Raw genomic sequence first — 18,943 nt, 5'->3', positions numbered from 1 at the left:
ATTTATACACCTACTGTCATGGCTAGTGGTCACACCGGGCACCCCCTTCCCTCCACGGCTGACCGACAACACAGCTAGCAAGCATTGCATTGAGAGCCGGCATGGCTGTCTTAATGGCATCAAGGGCCTCTGGGCAAAGTAATGCTCTGGGGCCCCTACCAGCTGCCCCCAATTCATGCACCTACTGTCATGGCAAAGGGGCACAGTACGGGGGGGGGGGGGAAGGGGATCAGGAGGGCACAGTACAGGTTCCGGGACACGGCCATCCCCAGGGACAGTTTAGTAAAATGCATGATTGTCCTGGCAAATCCGGGACAGTTGGCAAGTATGATGTAATGCAAAATTATCATGGGGCCCCCCACGCACCTGGAGCCCCTGGGCAGTGCCCATGCATTAAGATGGCCCTGAGAGCCGGTGCTTATCTCCGGTTCCCAGCACCTTCCCAGAGTAAGCTCTGGGAAGATGAATGCAGAAGAACAGGAGGCTGACATGTTTTGCCCCTTCCTGTTCCTCCTTCTGGCACTTGTCTCTGGAAAGTGCTGGAAGCTGAAGATAAGCACTGGTCATCTCTTTGCTGGCTGCGTTGTTGAATGGCTGTGGGGGAAGGGGGTGTCTTATCCAATGACAGATCACATAGCTAGCTTTCCCATCCCTATTGCGGTGTTAGTCTCTGGAAAGTGCTGGGAGCTGGAGATAAGCACTGGTCATCTCTTTGCTGGCTGCGTTGTCGGACGGCTGTGGGGGAAGGGGGTGTCCTAATAAACAACATATTGCATAGCTAGCTTTCCCTTCCCTATTGCCAGCACATGTCTCCAGAAAGAGCTGGGAGCTGGAGATAACCACTAGCGATATTTTTGATGGCTGCGTTGTCGAATGGCTGTGGGGGAAGGGGGGTGTCCTATCCAACGAGATATCGCATAGCTAGCTTTCCCATCCCTATTGGGGCACTTATCACCGGAAAGAGCTGGGAGCTGGAGATAAGCACTGGTCATCTCTTTGCTGGCTGTGTTGTCGAATGGCTTTGGGGGAAGGGGGAGTGTCTTATCCAACAACAGATCGCATAGGTAGCTTTCCCATCCCTATTGCGGCGTTAGTCTCTGGAAAGTGCTGGGAGCTGGAGATAAGCACTGCTGATCTCTTTGCTGGCTGCGTTGTCGAATGGCTTTGGGGGAAGGGGGTGTCCTATACAACGATCATATAGCTAGCTTTCCCATCAGTATTACCAATGCATGTCTCCAGAAAGTGCAGGGAGCTGGAGATAAGTGCTGGTGATCTCCTTGCTGGCTGCATTGTTGGATGGCTGTGGGGGAAGGGGGTGTCCTATCCAACAACAGATCCCATAGCTAGATTTCCCATCCCTATTGCGGCGTTAGTCTCCAGAAAGTGCTGGGAGCTGGAGATAAGCACTGGTGATCTCTTTGCTGGCTGCGTTGTCGGATGGATGTGGGGGAAGGGGGTGTCCTATCCAACAACATATCCCATAGCTAGCTTCCTCATCCCTATTGCGGTGTTAGTCTCTGGAAAGTGCTGGGAGCTGGAGATACGTGCTGGTGATCTCTTTGCTGGCTGCGTTGTCGGATGTCTGTGGGGGAAGGGGGGTCCTATCCAACAACAGATTGCATAGCTAGCTTTCCCATCACGATTGCCGAGGCATGTCTCCGGAAAGTACTGGAAGCTGGAGATAAGCACTGTTGTTCTCACCACGCATGTGAGGTATCGCCGCGAACGTCAGAGCGAGGGCATTAATTCTATCACCAGACCTCCTGTGTAACTCGAAACTGCAAACCTGTAAAGGCTTATAAAATGTCACCTATGGAGATTCTTAAGTTCCATAGTTTGTCGCCACTCCGCGGGCGTAACGTCCTCTTTTATATTTTAGCAAAAAATTGGGTATTTCATTGTGACTGTGAGCGCTAAAATTCATTAAATTGTATTTTTTCCTAAAAATTAGCTTTTTAAAAATGGCTGCGCAAATATCCTGCAACGTACAAAAATGGCCACACACCCGCCATTTTATTCTACAGGTCCTCCATGTAATGTTTGGGGGTTCAAAGTAATTTTATAGCAACAAAATGCTGATTTTGACATGCAAGTGAGAAAGGTCAGAATTGGTCCGGGGGGGTCAAGTGGTTCCCAATGCACCAAAATGTTCCTAAAGTCACCTGGGTCATAACAATACAGTGCCCTATGGTGCGTTGTGGCTTGCTGAAAGGTATGTGCATTGCCTTAATGTCCTGGGAAATAGCACCGCATCGCCTCACCTCACATCGCCTCGCATTGTAGTAATTCATTACAGTAATTAACAGGGGCGGACTGACAACTCAAGGGGCCCCCGGGCAATAGGGGATCATGGGGCCCCTGTGTCCTTGCCCAAACTCAAAAAAGCCTATGAAAAAGGTACCAGGGGCATCTCATGGGGCCCCCTACTGACCTCGGGCCCTCAGGCAGTGCCCGAGTTTCCAAATGGTCAGTCCGCCCCTGGTAATTAATGATTCCAGAGCCGCATTCATTTGTGTCTTTTCTGTCCACCCGGAGTTCAGCTTTAAGTATTTTGGAATGTTGGCTGGAAAGCTGACCTAGATCACGTATTTTCCTACAAGAATCACAAGTGGTGGCAAAACCTTCGAGGGGGGTTTAGTCTCCTCCGAGCGAATCGCTTTTTTTCAATTGCAGAAGCATTCGGCAGGTGAGGGGTTAACAGCCCGGGGAGCATGTTTGAATCCTGACGCGATGAAAGCTCCGTGTTACCTGGAACCTGAGAACGGTTCTGAGATTAGAAATAATTTAATCGAGAAACTCGATCCAGAGGGAGAAAAATGCGCCTCTCCATCAGACGTTGTCATCTTAAAACAACACGGGGGCCAAAAGTATGAAAACAGCCGGATAAAGTATTCACTGCGTACAAAAGGCGGCTGGGAAGGGTCGTGCGGAATTAAAGCTTGAGCCCCCCCCAAAGGCGATGGAGAGCAGGAAAATATGAACCCGACCCCTGATGGGGAGCAAACGCATTTTCCAAACTTCTACAACATCTGCAACTGCAAATAACCCCTTCATAACCAGGGGTAGTTCCTACTGACATGATCAGGGGTAATTCCTGCCTCCATGACCAGAGGTAATTCCTCCCTCCATGACCAGAGGTAATTCCTGCCTCCATGACCAGAGGTAATTCATGCCTCCATGACCAGAGGTAATTCATGCCTCCATGACCAGAGGTAATTCATGCCTCCATGACCAGAGGTAATTCATGCCTCCATGACCAGAGGTAATTCCTGCCTCCATGACCAGAAGTAATTCCTCCCTCTATGACCAGAAGTAATTCCTCCCTCCATGACCAGAGGTAATTCCTCGCTCCATGACCAGAGGTAATTCCTCCCTCCATGACCAGAGGTAATTCCTGCCTCCATGACCAGAGGTAATTCCTCCCTCCATGACCAGAGGTAATTCCTGCCTCCATGACCAGAGGTAATTCCTCCCTCCATGACCAGAGGTAATTCCTGCCTTCATGAAAAAGGTTCATTCCGGTCCTCATGACCAAAGGACGGTAATTCCTTTCTCCTTGATCAGTAGTAATTCCTGTCTTCATGACCAGGAGTAACGTTTGCTTCCTTGACCAGGGGTAAATCTTGACTTCATGACCAGGGTAATACCTTCCTCCTTCACCAGGGGCAATTCCTACCTCCATGACCAAGGATACTTCCTACCTTCCTGACCAAGGGTAATTCCTACCTTAATGACCACGGGTAATTTCTACCTTCATGACCAAGGATAATTCCTGCCTTCATGACCAGGGATAATTCCTGCCTTCATGACCAGGGATAATTCCTACCTTCCTGACCAGGGATAATTCCTGTCTTCATGGCCAGGCATAATTCCTACCTTCCTGACCACAGGTAATTCCTACCTTCATAGCCAGGGGTAATTCCTGTCTTCAAGACCAAGGGTAATTCCTACCTCCGTGACCAGGGGTAATTCCTACCTCCGTGACCAGGGGTAATTCCTACCTCCGTGACCAGGGGTAACTCCTGCCTTTGTGACCAGGGATAATTCCTACCTCCATGACCAGGGGCAATTCCTGTCTTCATGACCAGGGGTAACTCCTGCCTTTGTGACCAGGGATAATTCTTACCTCCATGACCAGGGGCAATTCCTGTCTTCATGACCAGGGGTAACTTCTGCCTTTGTGACCAGGGGTAATTCCTTCTTTCATGACCAGGATGATTCTGGTCAGATTGCTTTCAAGAGAACCTGTTACCTCCTATATACCTTCACTTTACTGTATGAAGCACATTGTACATTTACATCTTCACTGCCTCTTCTGATTCCCAGCCAGGAAATACCCGCAGGACCACCTGATTGGCCAACTGCTGGGTCTGAGTCTGCCATGAAGAAGCAGATGGGAATTTGCATAGTCCTGTGTGTGTTTTGGCAGCATATGTGAGTGGCAGTAGAGTGAATAAATGGTAAGGTCACGTACCCATGGACATTACTACAGGAATGGGGTCCCATAGCAAAATTTTGATGGGTCCCTCTGGCTAACTCTACCTAGAAGCTGGCAGTGCCAACTGTGACAATACAAGTCATTGATCTTCATATAAAGTATTGCTAAATCAAAGACAGGCAGCAGAGGAGGAAGGAGAAGGAGGAGGAGGAGAGGGAGAAGGAGAAGGAGGAGGAAAAGGAGAAGAAGGAGTAGAAGGAGAAGGAGAAAGAGAAGGAGAAGGAGAAGGAGAAGGAGGAGGAGAAGGAGAAGGAGGAGGAGAAGGAGAAGAAGGAGTAGAAGGAGGAGAAGTAGAAGGAGGAGAAGAAGGAGAAGGAGGAGAAGGAGAAAGAGGAGAAGGAGAAAGAGGAGAAGAATGAGGAGAAGAAGGAGAAGAAGAAGAAGTAGAAGAAGAAGAAGAAGAGAGAGAGAAGAAGTATTTAAATGAAAGGTTCTTGGCCAGAGTTCAGCTTTAAGTATTTCTGCATTATTGCGTTTTTTCAGGCATTGGTCTGTAATCCCAAACAATTAGTTCTAAGGTTACTGCAGTATGGAGGACGCATCCAATATGGCGCCAGACAGCAGCCTGATGGTTTCTAAGATTGGCTTTGCTGGTCTTATGAGAGTAAAGAGTAGAAAACATAATTCATTAGGCAGCGACTTACCATCCATAGGTGTCAGGTACTCATGAAGATGGCTCCCAGCACCCGCAGCTCCACCTTGCAGCAGCAGCTCTCCATAGGGATTGGGGTGACTGGCTAGAAGGGTCATCTGGTGATAGTAATCGGCGGGGTTGACTCCAGGTGGAGGAGGCGCGATACCAAAGATGCCTCTTTCTTTCAAGTGCTCATGGGCAACTGTAGGGAAAGAGGACAGGCCAGTGTTACAGGTCAGGGACAAAGATAATTAGGCTGAAAAAAAAAAACTTAACATAATTCAGAAAGTTAGATCCAGAGGAGGCAAAACCAGTCCACACCTCCAACGTGCGGCAATAGTGGCCTCCGAAGAGAAAAACAATTCCTACTTGATACCTCAGAGGTAGTTGGATCGGCTCTGTGGGTCGGGATACCTCCATATTATTCTCTGTAATTTTACTGGAAATACATTATAATTCATTATAAGATATGCAATCACTCTTTTTGAAGGCCACTACTCATTCTGTGATTGCAACCATTCCCCAACAAATCCAATCTAACTATACAGATCCACTTTCTTCCATACTGAACATGAAATGCAATTTCTTTTATACCATTTGATGCCACCATGATCCTTGGACAGCCTCTGCAAAAACAAGTCCAAAAACCAAAAGTGGACACCTGACCCTCACATCTAGGAGTTTTTTAAAAATCTCCTAAACCATGGCTATTAATATGGAGTTGTCTCCCTTTGTGGTTGTTACAACCTACAGTCTTCTGGGAAGACGTCCCACAAGATTGTGGGGGTGTCTGTAGGAATCTGTGCCCACCTGTGAGGTCAGGTACTAATGTTGGATAAGAAGACCTGGCTCACAATTAGCATTCCAAAGATATACAATAGGGTTGCGGTCAGGGCTCTGCGCAGGACACTCGAGTTCCTCTACATCAAACTCATCAAACCATCTCTTTATGGAGATGTTGGTTGAGAAGACCTAGCTTTTTCCAATTCATCCTAACTTTTGGAGTGTCTGTGGGAATTTCTGGCCGTTTGTGAGGTCAGGTACTGATGCTGGATGGGAAGACCTGGCTCACCATAAGTGGGCCAATTCATCCCAAAGGGATTCAGTAGGGTTGAGGTCAGGGGTCTATGCAGGACACTCAAGTTCCTCCACACCAGACTGGTCAAACCATGTCTTTATGGTGATGTTGGATGAGAAAACCTGGCTCACCATCAGAGTTCCAATCCATCCCAAAGGTGTTCAATAGGGTTGAGGTCAGGGCTCTCTGCAGGACACTCAAGTTCCTCCACACCAGACTGGTTAGACCATGTCTTTATGGTAATGTTGGATGAGAAGGCCTGGCTCACCATCGGAGTTCCAATCCATCCCAAAGGTATTCAATAGGGTTGAGGTCAAGGCTCTCTGCAGGACACTCAAGTTCCTCCACACCAGACTGGTTAGACCATGTCTTTATGGTAATGTTGGATGAGAAGGCCTGGCTCACCATCGGAGTTCCAATCCATCCCAAAGGTATTCAATAGGGTTGAGGTCAGAGCTCTCTGCAGGACACTCAGGTTCCTCCCCACCAGACTGGTTAGACCATGTCTTTATGGTGATGTTGCCTGAGAAGACCTGGCTCACCATTAGAGTAAATATGTCCCAAAGATGTTCAGTAGGGTTGAGGTCAAGGCTCTGTGCAGGACACCCAAGTTCCTCCATACCAGACTGGTCAAAGCATATCGTTATGGAGCTGGCTTGGTGGAACAGAAAAGGGTCTTCACCAAATTCTTACCACAAGGCTGAAAGAGCACAATTGTCTACAATGTCCTTGTATGATGTCGGATTAACAGTACCTTTCACTGGGAGCCACTTGACCTCAGTCATTTCATACGTCTGGACGTATAGTGTAGACTATGCTTCTACTTATCAACTGGTTTATCTCTTAAGTTGGCCATTAGAATTTTCAATTTTTTTTTTCTACATGGAAACCCCCCAAAAAAATGAATTGGTCAGACTGTTCAACAGTACCATGATGGACCATAATTTCGTATGAAACCCTGAAAGTTTTTGTTCCATTGCCATTCCAATGTTTCAAACTCAGGGTTCGAATTTGAGGTGCACATGTGCATTATAATACAGTAAGTATGACTTTTCCCAAACAAAAACCACATTGATAGAATTTCATTGGTTCCGGAAAAATTTCCATCCCTTGGTTTTTACTTGTCACTCAAAAACAATCATTGATTATGAATTAGAAATCAAAGGAATGCTCCAAAAATTTATTTTTTTTTTCCCAAAAAGTGTACGGCCAGGTTAGTCCATTCATTTTTCCCCAAAACGTAATCAACTCGCCATTCTTTGTAAAACCCCCCCCCCATCCATCAAATTCATTTGATTGCCCTCCTCTGCACCCTTGCCTAATGTTTTACTTATGGCTCGGTTCTCCAAACGTCTCCAAGCGTCCCTGCTAGAATTCTGGGATTTTATCTCCATTTTTACACCCTCGAAGTTCTACTTGCCCGTGCAGCTGCCATTCGGCATGGAGTGGAGCTGCTTAGCGTATTGTTGACCAATATTCCCGAGAGTTCTCCCGCATTCAGCACACGGAGGACAATTCTATTACAGGATGTCACTCTGACCTCCATTTGGAAGTGTTTATGAGGATAATGAGGGGAGATCAGACGCAGGACGGCGGGGTCAAACCCCGATATTAATCGCAGCTATTTTTAGCTTTCTCATGAATGGGAACTAGACAAAACTCCTGCCCAACCCCATCCCCCTCCCTACGCATTTCATACGGGGTCAGTCACTGATTGTAGGGGAGAGATGGGGATTTGGCCAGTTCATAGGCAATGTGTTCATCAAATGTTTGGTGTCACCTGAGGCCTCAGATAAGGGCAGGAATGTATTGTTTCTACAAAAAGGGAAGTTAAATAACTGGAACAAATAGTGAATCTTGTATCACAGTGGCTAAGTGGTTAGCACTTCCGCCTGGCAGTACTCGGGTCGCCGGTTTGAATCCCAACCACGGCACCACCTGCCTGGAGTTTGCATGTTCTCCCTGTGCCTGTGTGGGTTTCCTCCGGGTACTCTGGTTTCCTCCCACACTCCAAAGACATGCTGGGAGGTGAATTTGATCCTGTCTAAATTGGCCCTGGTATGTGTATGTATGAATGTAAATTATGGACCTTAGATTGTACGCCCCTTGAGGGTTAGAGACCTTAGATTGTACGCCCCTTGAGGGTGAGGGACCTTAGATTGTACACCCCTTGAGGGTTAGGGACCTTAGATTGGACGCCCCTTGAGGGTTAGAGACCTTAGATTGTACGCCCCTTGAGGGTGAGGGACCTTAGATTGTACACCCCTTGAGGGTTAGGGACCTTAGATTGGACGCCCCTTGAGGGTTAGGGACCTTAGATTGGATGCCCCTCTGAGGGTTAGGGACCTTAGATTGTATGCCCCTTGAGGGTTAGGGACCTTAGATTGTACGCCCCTCTGAGGGTTAGGGACCTTAGATTGTACACCCCTTGAGGGTTAGGGACCTTAGATTGTATGCCCCTTGAGGGTTAGGGACCTTAGATTGTACACCCCTCTGAGGGTTAGGGACCTTAGATTGTACACCCCTCTGAGGGTTAGGGACCTTAGATTGTACACCCCTTGAGGGTTAGGGACCTTAGATTGTATGCCCCTTGAGGGTTAGGGACCTTAGATTGTATGCTCCTTGAGGGTTAGGGACCTTAGATTGTACACCCCTTGAGGGTTAGGGACCTTAGATTGTATGCTCCTTGAGGGTTAGGGACCTTAGATTGTACGCCCCTTGAGGGTTAGGGACCTTAGATTGTACGCCCCTTGAGGGTCAGGGACCTTAGATTGTACGCCCCTTAAGGGTCAGGGACCTTAGATTGTACCCCCCTTGAGGGTTAGGGACCTTAGATTGTACGCCCCTTGAAGGTTAGGGACCTTAGATTGTACGCCCCTTAAGGGTCAGGGACCTTAGATTGTACCCCCCTTGAGGGTTAGGGACCTTAGATTGTACGCCCCTTGAAGGTTAGGGACCTTAGATTGTACGCCCCTTGAGGGTTAGGGACCTTAGATTGTACGCCCCTTGAGGGTTAGGGACCTTAGATTGTACGCTCCTCAGGGGCGGGGACTGATGTGAATGTACAATATATATGTAAAGCGCTGTGTAAAGTGACGACGCTATATAAGTACCTGAAATAAATAAATAAATAAATCTGCCTGGAGTTTCATTTTAAAACACAACTAAACCAAAAGTATATTGTAGCTTACCTGTCCTTAGATTGGTTTTCTTTTTTCAGGCTTTCTCCCCTTAACCTGGTGATCCTGCCAGTAACACACTTCCTGTACTAGGGTGACAACTCTCATTCACTGCACTGTATGGAGGAGCAGTGTTGTCACCCTTGGAGAGGGCTACAGAACACCTCTCCTCTTCTCCATAATATAGTGGAAGGTATTATGTAGTCCTCAGAGATAGCCAGGAACAATGTAAGGCTTCATTGTGGAGGGGTGGCAAAAACACGTGGTTCAGATGTGTTTTTGCACCTGCCAACGGCTCTGCCTTAAGTTGCAATAGGCAGCGGATGGGGGTGTTTGCATGCCGTGGTCATAATGCTTCGCTGTAACGTTTACCCGACATGCAGCGATCAGTGGGTGGCAGGAGCGCTGAATATTCCACACTGAAGTAAATGGGGAAGTGCTGCAAATGGACGCAACCGTGTGCAGTGCAAGGGGTTGCGGAACGTTTGTCACCAAAAATGGGGTTAAAACAGGTGGTGAGGAGACGTCACATTGCTTCCCCACCGACTGTTAGTATCCTCTGAGGTTCCATTCACATATCGCATGAACGAGCGTTCCCACGACATGATTTTCAACACGCGATTCCGTGCGTTGCATTGGTCCAGCCCATCCACTTGAGGCCCCATTCACATGTCGTGTATCAGGAATGAGCGTTCCCATGGTATGATTTTCAACACATGATTCTCACGCAATTCCGTGCGTTGCATTGGGCCAGCCCATCCACTTGAGGCCCCATTCACATGTCGTGTATCAGGAATGAGCGTTCCCATGGTATGATTTTCAACACGTGATTCTCACGCGATTCCGTGCGTTGCATTGGGCCAGCCCATCCACTTGAGTCCCCGTTCACATGTCGTGTATCAGGAATGAGCGTTCCCATGGTATGATTTTCAACACGTGATTCTCACGCGATTCCGTGCGTTGCATTGGGCCAGCCCATCCACTTGAGTCCCCGTTCACATGTCGTGTATCAGGAATGAGCGTTCCCATGGTATGATTTTCAACACGTGATTCTCACGCGATTCTGTGCGTTGCATTGGTCCAGCCCATTCACTTGAGGCCCCGGTCACATGTCGTGTATCAGGAATGAGCGTTCCCACGATATGATTTTCAATACGCGATTCTCACGCGATTCTGTGCGTTGCATTGGTCCAGCCCATTCACTTGAGGCCCCATTCACATGTTGTGTATCAGGAATGAGCGTTCCCACTACATGATTTCCAGCACCTGAATCTGGATAATAATTGAAATATAATTTTTTGGAAAAATTTGGACATATTTATGAACACGCAATTCTGGATAATAATTGAAATCTAATTTTTTTGTAGAAATTTGGACATATTTATGAATGTTATTTGTGGTGATATAAAATGTTACTTTTTGTACGAGGTTTCATGATGATATCAATTATTTTTAACAAAAAATTTAACTTTTTTGTACGAGGTTGACTGATAATAGTAACTTTTCTGTTTCATTCACTTGAGGCCCCGGTCACATGTCGTGTATCAGGAATGAGCGTTCCCACTACATGATTTTCAACACGCGAATCTCACGCGATTATGTGCGTTGCATTGGGCCAGCCCATCCACTTGAGGCCCTGGTCACATGTCGTGTATCAGGAATGAATGTTCCCACTACATGATTTTCAACACGCGACTCTCACGCGATTCTGTGCGTTGCATTGGTCCAGCCCATTCACTTGAGGCCCCGGTCACATGTCGTGTATCAGGAATGAATGTTCCCACGATATGATTTTCAACACGCGATTCTCACGCGATTCTGTGCGTTGCATTGGTCCAGCCCATTCACTTGAGGCCCCATTCACATGTTGTGTATCAGGAATGAGCGTTCCCACTACATGATTTCCAGCACCTGAATCTGGATAATAATTGAAATATAATTTTTTGGAAAAATTTGGACATATTTATGAACACGCGATTCTGGATAATAATTGAAATCTCTTTTTTTGTAGAAATTTGGACATATTTATGAATGTTATTTGTGGTGATATAAAATGTTACTTTTTGTACGAGGTTTCATGATGATATCAATTATTTTTAACAAAAAATGTAACTTTTTTGTACGAGGTTGACTGATAATAGTAACTTTTCTGTTTCATTCACTTGAGGCCCCGGTCACATGTCATGTATCAGGAATGAGCGTTCCCACTACATGATTTTCAACACGCGAATCTCACGCGATTATGTGCGTTGCATTGGGCCAGCCCATCCACTTGAGGCCCTGGTCACATGTCGTGTATCAGGAATGAGCGTTCCCACTACATGATTTTCAACACGCGAATCTCACGCGATTATGTGCGTTGCATTGGGCCAGCCCATCCACTTGAGGCCCTGGTCACATGTCGTGTATCAGGAATGAGTGTTCCCACTACATGATTTTCAACACCTGATTCTGGATAATAATTGAAATCTAATTTTTTTTGTAGAAATTTGGACATATTTATGAACACGCGATTCTGGATAATAATTGAAATCAAATTTTTTTTAAAAAATTTGGACATATTTATGAACACGCGATTCTGGATAATAATTGAAATCTCTTTTTTTTTAAAAATTTGGACATATTTATGAATGTTATTCGTGATGATATAAAATGTTACTTTTTGTACGAGGATCATGATGATATCAATTATTTTCAACAAAAAATGTAACTTTTTTGTACGAGGTTGACTGATAATAGTAACTTTTCTGTTTCATTCACTTGAGGCCCCGGTCACATGTCATGTATCAGGAATGAGCGTTCCCACTACATGATTTTCAACACGCGATTCTGGATATTAATTGAAATCTCATTTTTTTGTAAAAATTTGGACATATTTATGAACACGCAATTCTGGATAATAATTGAAATCTAATTTTTTTGTAGAAATTTGGACATATTTATGATTGTTATTCGCGTAGATATAAAATGATACTTTTTGTACGAGGTCTCATGATGATATCAATTATTTTGAACAAAAAATGTAACTTTTTTGTATGAGGTTGACTGATAATAGTAAGTTTTCTGTTCAACGTGGAAAGCGGAGGAGCCGGCGCAGGGTCTCTCACGCTCGGCGCTCTCGTGTTTCGGCCCCGCTATGTAAACAGTCTCATTGACGTCTCAAGCGCTCTCGGTGATGCTGATACAAGACACATGGAGCTGCTGAATGCAGCAAGTCTGGGCGTCTGGCTGACTGAACCCCTCCGCAGTGCCAGAGCCAATTATAGAACATCTCACAGCTGCGTATCCTCAGATCTACACCCCGAGCGGACAGGGGGGGGGACAGGCGGGACCCGGAGGAAAAATAAATAGTGTCAGCCTCTGTCCAAATTCATTCAAGGAAAAAAAAAACAACCTGTGAAGCTAAGAGCGGGGAGGGAAGCGGACCAGTTCCCAGGGTAGATGGGTCAGGTCCCGGGAACTAGAGAGCCCTATGCCACCATGATGTCACTAGTTCTAGTAAATTTCCAAACCATGGAATGGGCCAGGAATGGAAACCATTTGTTACATTGTTTATAATATCGTTACCGTTTATTTCATGTTACGGTATGAACAACCTAATGATAATATTTTTGGTGTGACTTTATTTTTGTAAACTTTGCACTGATGGTTTAAAAACTCAGACACCAGATAGCCAACCAATGTGGACACCAGGCCATCACACCTATCACCTCACTCCAAAAACATGGCTGTTAATATTGAGTTGACCACTATGGCTATAACATCTCCACTCTTCTGGGATGCCTCCCTTGTACAGCCTCTGGAATAAAAAGTCCAAGGGCTGAAAGGGGACAGCTATGAGTTTGTTGGACATCTCCTTCCAAAACCATGACCATTAATATGGAGTTGTCCACTTCCTGGCCAAGACATCCTCAACTCTTCTGGGAAGCCTTTCCAAAAGATTTTGGAGGGTGTCTTTGGGGATTTGTGGTCATATGCAAGGTCTGGTTCTGATGTTGGATGAGAAGGCCTGGCTCACTGAAGGTATTCAGTAGGGTTGAGGTCATTGTTTGTGACAATTTGTGAAGTTAGGTACTGATGTTGGATGAGAAGACCTGGCAAGTCATCCCAAAGGTGTTCAGTAGGGATGAGGTCAGGACTCTTGGCAGGACAGTCAAGTTCCTCCATGCTAAAATGGTCAACCCATGCCTTTGTGAAGCTGAACAGTTCATTCTAAAAAAAATGTGGTCATTATTACGGTGATTTACCCATGGCACGTAACATGGAGTTGTCCCACTTTGTGGTTGGAACATCTCCTGGGAGGACTTTCCACAAGATTTGGGAGGATGTCTGTGGGAATTTTTGGTCATTTGTGAGATTGGGTACTGATGTTGGATGAGAAGACCTGACTCACCATTGGGTCTCCAATTTACACCAAAGGTGTTCAATAGGGTTGAGGTCAGGGCTCAGTTTGTGACCATTTGAGAAGTTAGGTACTGATGTTGGATGAGAAGACCTGGCTCACCATTGCAATTCATCCCAAAGGTGACCAGTAAGGATGAGGTCAGGACTCTTTGTAGGATAGTCAAGTTCCTCCACATCAAAATGGTCAACCCATGTCTTTATGGAGCTGGACAGTTCATTCTAAAAAAAGGTAGCCATTATTTTGATGATTCCCCCATGGCACATAACATGGAGTTGTCTCCCTTTGTGGCTAGAACATCCTCCATTCTTCTGCAAAGACTTTCCACAAGATTTTGGAAGGTGTCTGTGGGAATTTGTGCCCATTGGTGGGGTCGGGTGCTGTTGTTGGATGAGAACAGGCTCACCATCCTAATTCATCCCAAAAGGTGTTCGGTAGGGTTGAGGTCAGGGCTCTGTGCAGGAAACTCAAGTTCCTCCACACCATTTTGGTCAAACCATGTCTTTATGGAGCTGGACAACTCATTCCAAAAACCACAGCCATAAATATTGTGTTGTCCCTTTGTGGCTATAACATTCTTCACTCTTCTGGGAAGACTTTCCACAAGATTTTGGAGGGTGTCTGTGGGAATTTGTGGTCATTTGTGAGGTCGGGTACTGATGTTGGATGAGAAGACCTGACTCACCATTGGGTCTCCAATTTACACCAAAGGTGTTCAGTAGGGTTGAAGTCAGGGCTCAATTTGTGACAATTTGAGAAGTTAGGTACTGATGTTGGATGAGAAGACCTGGCTCACCATCGCAATTCATCCCAAATGTGACCAGTAAGGAAGAGGTCAGGACACTTTGCAGGACAGTCAAGTTTCTCCACATCAAAATGGTCAACCCATGTCTTTATGGAGCTGGTCAGTTCATTCTAAAAAAAGGTGGCCATTATTTTGATGATTCCCCCATGGCACATAACATGGAGTTGTCTCCCTTTGTGGCTAGAACATCCTCAATTCTTTTGGGAAGACTTTCCACAAGATTTTGGAAGGTGTCTGTGGGAATTTGTGCCCATTGGTGGGGTCAGCTGCTGTTGTTGGATGAGAAGACCAGGCTCACCATCCCAATTCATCCCAAAAGGTGTTCAGTAGGGATGAGGTCAGGGCTCTGTGCAGGAAACTCAAGTTCCTCCACACCATATTGGTCAAACCATGTCTTTATGGAGCTCGACAACTCATTCGGAAAACCACAGACATAAATATGGAGTTGTACCTTTCTGGCTATAACATTCTTCACTCTTCTGAGAAGACTTTCTTCAAGATTTTGGAAGGTGTCTGTGGGAATTTGTGGTCATTTGTGAGGTCTGGTTCTGATGTTGGATGAGAAGACCTGGCTCACCATTGGGTCTCCAATTTATACCAAAGGTGTTCAGTAGGGTCGAAGTACAGGACATTTGGGTCCCTCCACAGCAAACTGTGCAAAGCATGTCTTTATGGAGCTGGCTTTGTGCCCTGGGGTGCAGGCATGCTGGAACAGAAAATGGCCTCACCAAACTATCTCTATCTCCTTTCCAGCATGGTCAAACTATGGCTTTATGGAACTGTTCAGAACGGTAGAGGTTAGGACTCTGTGAAGGCCACTCGAGTGCCTCCACATCAAACCATGTCTTTAGGGAGCTGGGGGGGCATGGTCATGCTGGAACAGAAAAGGGTCTTCCCCAATTGTTACCACAAGGTTGGAAGAGCACAATTGGCTCCAATGTCTTTGTATGACGTTGTACTACCAGGACCCATCAAAACCTGAATTCCATAATTTTGTAGAGGATCCATATACTGGCAGCAAATCCTATGCAGGCTCTGCTTCCTGCTTAGCAGTGCTAAAACATAGTTGTGATTTAGGTCCTAGTGAAAAGTATACCCTAGGCAGGGGTGGGCAACTGTGGTCCTCCAGCTGTTGAAGAACTACAAGTCCCATGAGGCATTGCAAAACTAACAGTTACAAGCATGACTCCCAAAGGCAGAGGCATGATGGGACATGTAGTTCACCAACAACTGGAGGGCCACAGTTGCGCACCCCTGCCCTATGGCACTACCTCTGTGACCAAGCCCCCGGTGGGCGGGGCAAAACGAGTCAAAGGGTGTGGCCAGAACGGCGGCTGAGGCCATTTCTCAGCATTGGACTCCGGTTGAGCAGCGTCCATCCCTGTGATTTAGGTCCTGTTCACATTTCGCGTAACAGGAAAGGTTGCAATTTTTTTTTTTTTGCACCCAAACACGCGTCATGTTTTGTCACAATTATACGGTTTGGAATTGCGGGCAGATTCTGCCTGCGATTCCAAATCGCTCAGATGTGAAAGGGCCTTCATGTTCCTCCATCTCTGTGGAAGTCTATGGGTCGTGTCTGACTGGCTGAGAACAACCAACTCTCTGATTTATTACCATCCAGACACCTAAGATGAGGACAAGGAAGCCACAAATGAATGGAGAGCACAGCGGCTTAGTAGGTGTCACTTCTGCCTTGCAGCCAGGGGCGTATTTACCACAAGGCAAACAAGGCATTCGCCTAGGGTGGCATTTTTTAGGGGGGCAGCATTGCCCCCTGGAAGAAGGAACATATGCAGCATAGGGACCAGGTGGGATCCGAGAGAGGCTGTGGGCTGTTTGATGGTGTATGCAGAGTCCAACTATCATTCCCGGGGATCTCCAGAGCTGTGAAGGTGAGTGTCTTTCTCTCTGTAGCCATGGGGGGGGTGTTACTGGAAGGCTCTCTTGGATGGGGCAGGGGTGTTGTTGATCTCCGTGGGGAAGGGGGGGTGTTGGTTGGTGTTAGGCTCTCTCTCTGCCAAGGGGGGGCGTCTGGTTTTTGTGTTGCCTAGGGCAGCTCAAAACCTAAATACACCACTGCTTGCAGCGCTGGGGTTGGTTGGCATCCCCACCAGGACCGAACCTACATGGAGTTTGCGGGGGGGGGGGTGTTGGTTGGTGTCAGGCTCCCTGTCTGCCAAGGGAGGGGGGGGGGGGGCGTCTGATTTTTGTGTTGCCTAGGGCAGCTCAAAACCTAAATACACCACTGCTTGCAGCGCTGGGGTTGGTTGGCATCCCCACCAGGACCCAACCTACATGGAGTTTGCGGGGGGGGGGGTGTTGGTTGGTGTCAGGCTCCCTGTCTGCCAAGGGAGGAGGGGGGGGCGTCTGATTTTTGTGTTGCCTAGGGCAGCTCAAAATCTAAATACACCACTGCTTGCAGCACTGGGGTTGGTTGGCATCCCCACCAGGACCCAACCTACATGGAGTTTGCGGGTGGGTGTGTTGGTTGGCGTCAGGCTCTCTGTCTGCCGAGGGGGGGGCGGGCGTCTAATTTTTGTGTTGCCTAGGGCAGCTCAAAACCTAAAATACAGCACTGCTTGCAGCACTGGGGTAGGTTGGCATCCCCACCAGGACCCAACCTACATGGAGTTTGTGGGAGGGGGGGGGTGTTGGTTGGTGTCAGACTCTCTCTCTGCCGAGGGGGGCGTCTGATTTTTGTGTTGCCTAGGGCAGCTCAAACCCTAAATACACCACTGCTTGCAGCACTGGGGTTGGTTGGCATCCCCACCAGGACCCAATCTACATGGAGTTTGCGGGGGGGGGGGGGTGTTGGTTAGTGTCAGGCTCTCTCTCTGCCGAGGGGGGGGGCGTCTAGTTTTTGTGTTGCCTAGGGCAGCTCAAAACCTAAATACACCACTGTTTGCAGCACTGGGGTTGGTTGGCATCCCCACCAGGTCCCAACCTACATGGAGTTTGCGGGGGGGGGGTGTTGGTTGGTGTCAGGCTCCCTGTCTGCCGAGGGAGGGGGGGGGCGTCTGATTTTTGTGTTGCCTAGGGCAGCTCAAAACCTAAATACACCACTGCTTGCAGCACTGGGGTTGGTTGGCATCCCCACCAGGACCCAATCTACATGGAGTTTGCGGGGGTGGGGGGGTGTTGGTTGGTGTCAGGCTCTCTCTCTGCCGAGGGGGGGGGGGCTGATTTTTGTGTTGCCTAGGGCAGCTCAAAACCTAAAATACAGCACTGCTTGCAGCACTGGGGTTGGTTGGCATCCCCACCAGGACCCAACCTACATGGCATTTGCCGTGCTTGCGTGAGTTTTTCGTTCAGTTACTTCAGTCGCCTCCCACAACTAGGAGTGGCAGAACTAGGAGCCAATCAGGCCCTCCTGCGCTGCTCATGTTTTTTCATTGGACATGCTGACAGGAGGAGAGTGCAGAGTGATGACTCTCAGCGTGCTGCTCCTGCAATCACCAGACTGGGGGGGGTGTGTCTATCCCTGGCAGTAAAAGGGCGAGGACCTGGCAAGCTGGCGGATCACAAAACCGGCTGAACAGAATCACCAATCTTTTGATAGTTGAAACAGTTTCCTATGGAATGGCATGATCTATGATGTAACCTCTACGGGGGTCCGGCTTACCTTCGGCGGGGCTGAGCCCCCTGGCGGCCGAAATCATAGAAAGGGTGGGGCTGCCATGGACGGATCGCAGGTAATGCTCCATGTGGGGGTTCACATAATGGTGGGCGTGGCCAAATTCCGTGGCGCTCACTGCGTGCGGTGACAGGCGGATCAGGGAGATGTCGGAGATGACGGGGCTTCCGGTCAGGCCTGGCGGGCTGCAGGGAGAAGAAGAAAAAAAAAAAGAGTAGGTCAGTATAAACGGATATTGGGAACGGTAATTCATCTATGTCTGGTTCTGGATTAGGGGCGGACTGACAACTCATGGGGCCCCCGGGCAATAGTGGATCATGGGGCCCCTGTGTCCTTGCCCAAACTCAAGAAAGCCTATGAAAAAGGTACCAGGGGCATCTCATGGGGCCCCCTACTGACCCCGGGCCCTCGGGCAGTGTCCGAGTTTCCAAATGGTCAGTCCGCCGCTGTTCTGGATTAGGGGCGAACTGACAACTCATGGGGCCCCCAGGCAATAGGGGATCATGGGGCCCCTGTAATCTGGACTAGGGGCGGACTGACAACTCATGGGGCCCCCGGGCAATAGGGGATCATGGGGCCCCTGTGTCCTTACCCAAACTCAAGAAAGCCTATGAAAAAGGTACCAAGGGCATCTCATGGGGCCCCCTACTGACCCCGGGCCCTCGGGCAGTGCCCGAGTTTCCAAATGGTCAGTCCGCCCCTGTTCTGGA

General features: G+C 47.9%; 1 protein-coding gene across 1 annotated transcript in view; it reads right to left on the bottom strand.

The window, feature by feature from the left end:
* Positions 1 to 18,943, bottom strand: part of GLI2 (GLI family zinc finger 2) — a 246,406-nt gene that overhangs the window by 66,447 nt on the left and 161,016 nt on the right. Inside the window, exons 4-5 of the mRNA XM_089680618.1 lie at positions 18,222 to 18,418; positions 5,143 to 5,334 (exon numbers count right to left, since the gene is read on the bottom strand). Coding sequence (XP_089536744.1) covers positions 5,143 to 5,334; positions 18,222 to 18,418 — 389 coding nt within the window. The remainder of the gene's footprint in view (positions 1 to 5,142; positions 5,335 to 18,221; positions 18,419 to 18,943) is intronic.

This window comes from Staurois parvus, unplaced genomic scaffold (assembly GCF_062004578.1).
Source record: "Staurois parvus isolate SC_StPar_1 unplaced genomic scaffold, SC_StPar_1.0 ptg000247l, whole genome shotgun sequence".
Taxonomy (NCBI): Eukaryota; Metazoa; Chordata; class Amphibia; order Anura; family Ranidae; genus Staurois; species Staurois parvus.
This window is presented reverse-complemented; position numbering and strand designations above follow the sequence as displayed.